Below are 6,000 nucleotides of genomic sequence, written 5' to 3'. Positions count from 1 at the left end.
CTCCCTGATTCAGCTTTAACCTAACTGTAGAGAATCCTCACAAAACAATCCAGGACAGCTCACTGGGTGTTGTCTCTGTCCCACAAAAATAGTATCCTACTTTCTTCATGACATTTTAACCTATTTTGCAGTCCTTTCCAGCTTTTGTAAAAAAAAAAAAAAACTCTACATTTTCCTCTAGGCCTACTTCAGTCATATTCAGACAGAATAGTGAGCTGCAAGTTACAAAGCAATGTTAGACTTTTAAAGATAAGTAAAGTTGCCTTTATTTGTCACATACAAATTACTGCACAGTGAAATTCTTTTTTTCCATATTTCACCCTTGGGGGTTGGGGTCAGAGTGCAGGGTCAGCCATGATGCAGTGCACCTGGAGCAGGAGGAGACTGGGGCCTTGCTCAAAGGCCCAATGGTAGCAACACTGGGTCTTTGAACCCCAATCTTCCAGTCAACAACCCAGAGCCTTAACCACTTGAGCTACTACTGTCCCAGTCACAAAGATTGTTAATCACATAACAATGACTCAATTCAAAATAAAAAAAACTTTTAATATTAAACTCTCACTTTGAAAAATTCACAGTTCTTGCACACATCTACATCTACACTCACTGGTCACTTTAAGAAGAACCTCCCAATTCATGCAATTTTTTCTAATGTTTACCCAAAATGGTGCAAAAAACATCAATAGGGTTGCAGTTAGGATGACAGAAATGTCTTCATCAGACCAGATGAGAATGGCCAGACAGATTTGACCTGATAGGATGTCTATATTGAACAGAAAAGCATCTAATAATGCACAACAACATATCAAACCTTGAGGTAGGAGACCACTCAGGGTCTGTTCCTGTCAGCCAAGTGCATGAATCTGAGGATACAGTGAACACATGCTCACCAAGACAGTTAAACATTGGTAAACCATTTTTGTTTTTGATGTTTTTATTTTTATTGTTCTGCATCATTCTGTAAACTCTACTAGTTTTGTGTAAAAAACAAAAAAACAAAGCAAAAAAAACAGGAGATCAGTAATTGCTTAAATATTCAGACCAGCTGGTACCAACAACCATGCCAAGGTCAAACTCATCGAGATTACACATTTTCTCCATTCTGATGTTTGATGTGAGCATTAACTGAAACTCTTGATCTGTATCTGCTTGATTTTATGCACTGCACTGTTTCCACGTGATTGACTGATTGGATAATTGCATGACTGAGCAGTTGGACAGATGTTCCTCAGATCAGAATGTGCCTTTGCACGAAATTGCTTCAACAAGAGACTTTACCTTGAAAATGTTTCCCGAAAAACATACCTGAGCATCGAGGCTCACTGTTTCTAACCACAATATTAATTGCCATATCACTACATACATTCCTCCAAATGATCCCATCCCTGAAGTATATGTATAATATCACAAGAAAAACGTTTTTTACATGTCAATAAAAATCAGAAAATGTATTGATTTCATTGATTATATTACCGGTGCAGAAAAATAATGCCTTCAGAATAGGGGGAACGAGAGAACCTCTACCAAATATAATATAATGTACATGCATTGTCAATATCCATTCACTAGATGGCAGGAGATAGCATTTTCAGTCACAAGGCAAGTTTATGGACCTATTACATAATCCTGGCAGTAAAACTGGAAGAAATTTGCGTAACAGAAGCGTATGGGAAATGATCCTACATGGTTAAACTGGGTTTGGGGAGACTGCGGTTCTGTGCCATTATGAAACTGCAGCCGCAATTTTCTCTGAAAGTTGGTTTCTCATTACACAATTTGTCCATCATGGACGTCATCTATTATTTACATGCAGCAAATCTACATTAGATCTAAAGCTGTTTACTTGTTTTTCTTTTAATGTTTGCGTGCGCATATATATATATATATATATATATATATATATATATATATATATATATATATATATATATATTTATCTTAGAGCTAATATGGGCAACGATTAAAATTTTTAATTGCGTTTAATCGCATGATTTCTCTGCGATTAATCGCATTGTTATACACAAAATTGAACAGGTAGCCTATCTATCTATCTATCTATCTATCTATCTATCTATCTATCTATCTATCTATCTATCTATCTATCTGCCGTATGGAAGAAGTTAAAAATGAAACTGTCCATGTAAAAGTTCGGTGCCTTTCTCCATGTTTGTTTATCCGCCGGTTCTATTTCATCTTACGGTCATCCCAAATGCTCTCATTGGTTGAGACGCGTGAGGACGTTCATCCCAAGCCAATACGGATCAAGATCCCACCCCTCCCGTCACCCATAGTTTGTTTGTATGTGTATTCAGAGCCAGTGAGCAACAGACTTTTAAAATAATTTACAAAATAATAAAAACTACTTTAATGCGCGATAAAATAATTGTCGACGTTAATTAATTAATGAGTTAACGCGATAATAACGCGTTAACTTGCCCAGCCCTAATATATATATATATATATATATATATATATATATATATATATATATATATATATATACATTCTTGGACACAGTATAGCAATTACTATTTCCTTATCTGTTACAGTGGTTATCATTTACTGGCCACGCCCACTTCTTAAAAGAGCTTTCTAATTGGTAATCCCAAAGGGCGAGTGGACGGCGTGACCGCGCGATGACGCAAATCATTGACCTGATCTTACTGGATGACAGCAATGTCAATCACAGGAAGGGGGCCGGCCTTCGAGGCTGCTGTCACAAGAGGCAGTCAAACAGAGGTTTCCGTCTCGGGACTGCGGGAAACTACCCTGCGAAAAAAGGAGCAGCAAGTCAGTGAGAGCGGGGAGACAGCCTGAGCCGAAGAGCGGAAGCCTTTACTTTCCAAGTGGCAGAGCGTTTATTTTTAAAGACACCTTTTTTTCGGTTGAAGAAACAGGCCTTTGGAGATGGGCGACAAGGCGGGGACCAGGTAAGAGTGTTTTTTTTTTTTTTTTTTAGTTTCAGGTTAAGTGTTAGAGCTCAGGGTTAGAGTTCCGTCTCGTTTTAAAGTCACGAAGCAGACTCGGCATGCTCGTGCACGAGCTGAGAGGTGAAGGAGAGGTGAAATGAAATAAACTGCAGCAGCGATGTGTGAACGAGGTATCTGCACGTTATCTCTCCAATCAAACCTACTAGTGAAGTGACTTGCTCGCTATAGCTCACTACATTGGCTTGGGTGGGGTTATACACAGACCACCGAGCTGCGTTCATATAGCGAAAAGTGTGGGCTGTGTTTTCCTGCAACCAAGAAGCAACGATCATCTCAAACAAGCATGAGCACCAAGTGCACCATTACTGCCTTCCCTTGTATAGGCTTCATCTAAGAATGCATTGTTGAGTGAGATCAAGTTGTTTTGTTTACATTGACACTATTCAATTTAGAACAAAACCAGGGCGGTTACAACGACTCGTTACACTGTATGCAGCCTGCAGTCCGGTCCCCGCTGTCACTATACCCACAGACTGAATGGGTGTATTTACTTATTTACAAGAATGATGCTGCTGTTGTATTTGTAAAGGCAACAAAGCGGATGCTGCAGGCAGCGTGAGAATCATGTTGATCACTTCCGACCTCGATCACTTCCTCAGCTTTGAGAAAAGGCCTCGGTGTTTCCTGTGTATAAAGACCGCGGGTTGGGTTGAAGACCCACTGGATTTTTCTACATGAGTTTTTTTTTAATATACATATATATTTTCATGACCCTGATGTGCTGCAGCAGACTGACTACAGAGGCAGTTGAGTCGTGGGCGAAGGTGTACGTGTACAGTTTGATGAGTAACTGAGCCATCTCCTTAGTTTAACTCCTACATCTGAGCTCTTCTGTTACAAGGCAAGGTCCAAAGCCGCATACTATCGCAGCTTACTAAATAGCAGGCCTGTGTAACCCCCATGCAGCATTACACTGTACTTCACATAGTATATTTTTTCCCTCACTGGACAGCATTAAATGCAGCGGGCCACACTAGGTATTCCTCTTTTTCGTGTCGTGACGTCACTTTGACGTGTGACGCACAGAGACACGCCCCTCGCCCTGCACCCCGTGATGTGCATTTTAAAAACCTGCAGCTGAACTCTTTTAAATGACTTTTATTTATTTATTTAATTCATTGAACGAGAACTAATGTCAAACTTTCCTGTGGGGACGATTAACGTGTCCCATGGGGCGATGTGGCTTCAGTGTTGCTAGACTGTGCATTTTCCTGTCCAGCTGTATTATTGTTAATCATGAAGGGTTGGAAAAACTGTCAAGGGGGAATAGGGGTGTAGAGAATAAAACACGTCAGGGCTTGCGGTTATAGGAAAATAATCAAAGGCATGGTGTTATGAGCTGTTGGATTCTATTCCAGTAACGGGGCATTGCGAAGTGTTTTATTCCTAACGTTATGTCACCTTTTTTTTTTGCAGGACATCCTGCAATCTATAACCATCCTTCGTTACATATAATGCGGTGTAACATATACAAGACACTTAGGTTTTCACTACTAGAAACCGTTTTCCCCCACACCAGCCTCTGTTGAAGTATAAGAGCAGCAAGCCCAATTTGCTCTGTCCTGAATGCTATCTCAGGGCTTAAACCTGCTGCCTGTTAAACTGACACTGGACACTCACTCCGAAATATCTCCTTCCAGAAAGCTTCACCATATCAACAACTCTGATGCTGTCTAATAACATCACATTGTTTTGAAATCTCTTTATTATTAGACTTGGATTATGTTTCCCATACAAGTCCGTGTGAAAGAGCTGTTACTATAGAAATGATGACATGTATTGTGTATGAAAATAAACTTGTGATTTGAGTTAGAGCCAGGCTGCTGTTAAGAGCTGCTAAATAATAAAAAGCTCATTCTGACCAATCAGATTAGAGAATTCTGCAGCACTCTAGTAAAAAAACTAGAGATGCACTGATACAGTGCTGGCCTGCAGTGATGGAACAGATTGGCTCTGTACATTTTTCCCATCCAATTCACTGACACGTTTTATGCTGTGAGGTCGACCGATCTAATAAAGACCTTACTTGTTGAACACGGAACTCAGAGCATGTCTTAGTTTTTGCAAACCATGACAACCGAAGCTTTCAGCGAGTCCATTTAATCACAGTTGAAGATATCGGTATCAGGTGCTGGGTGTTATTTAAAGCGCTGATATCTACATCGGATTGAAAATAGCAAATGGAACACCCCTAGTTAAAACAGCAGGTCTGCATTTAAACTAGCTTTGACTGTACTGTTATATAAAAAGAAAAGGACACAGAACAAAAAATAGATTTTTATTTGTCTTACTTGTTGCTGTGAATTACAAGAGAATCAGTCAGTATGCATGATTTTCTTTATAAAAAGTCATTGTTATTTATTAGTATGTTAGAATTGAGGAGTCTGTTATTTTTGATGGTGTAACATCAATTTTATAAAGTTAAACTTGCAGAATAGGGCAGGATTTAAACCATGATTGAAAAAGAGGTGCTAAAATCCACAGTTTAGCCATTTTTGTGCCTGGAAACTATAATTAGATTTTTTGTTTGCACTCAAAACAAACACAAAAATTTGCCTCACAGAAAGCCGATTCACTGAAGGGGAAAGGACGCAGCACATGCAAGATGCAGAGTTCTGGTTGCTTTTGCTTTATGCCAACATTACGTAGGTGAACCTGGAAATTCTCAAGCATTGATCTTAAGCCAATAGGAACTAATTGATCGAGACTGTAGTATCTTGTGTAATATACAATAAAGCTGGATATTATATGGCCTATTATTAGACACCCCAGTCTGGGTGTTTTTCTTATTTTTGCATGTGACATATAATTTAAAAAACGCACAGCAGCCAAGAAACGCTAGCATTTTGTGGTAAAATTCTGCTGTCTTTTCTCTCAGCCTGCTTGGATTTTCATGTTTGCCATGTTGGCACCTGCAGTTAATCTAACATGGCAAGCCTGCATGACTGATCGTACAGTAAAATCATTTGGCCTTTGTGTGCAGGGGAGCTGTTGTTCATCACCGCCCCCG

At 39.5% G+C, this 6,000-nt stretch overlaps 1 protein-coding gene across 1 annotated transcript in view; it reads left to right on the top strand.

Moving 5' to 3' along the window:
- The first annotated feature begins 2,700 nt into the window (after positions 1 to 2,700).
- Positions 2,701 to 6,000, top strand: part of arrb2b (arrestin, beta 2b) — a 48,500-nt gene continuing 45,200 nt past the window's right edge. Inside the window, exon 1 of the mRNA XM_058394823.1 lies at positions 2,701 to 2,930. Coding sequence (XP_058250806.1) covers positions 2,908 to 2,930 — 23 coding nt within the window. The 5' untranslated portion in view covers positions 2,701 to 2,907. The remainder of the gene's footprint in view (positions 2,931 to 6,000) is intronic.

This window comes from Hemibagrus wyckioides, linkage group LG07 (genome assembly GCF_019097595.1).
Source record: "Hemibagrus wyckioides isolate EC202008001 linkage group LG07, SWU_Hwy_1.0, whole genome shotgun sequence".
NCBI classification, from domain to species: domain Eukaryota; kingdom Metazoa; phylum Chordata; class Actinopteri; order Siluriformes; family Bagridae; genus Hemibagrus; species Hemibagrus wyckioides.
This window is presented reverse-complemented; position numbering and strand designations above follow the sequence as displayed.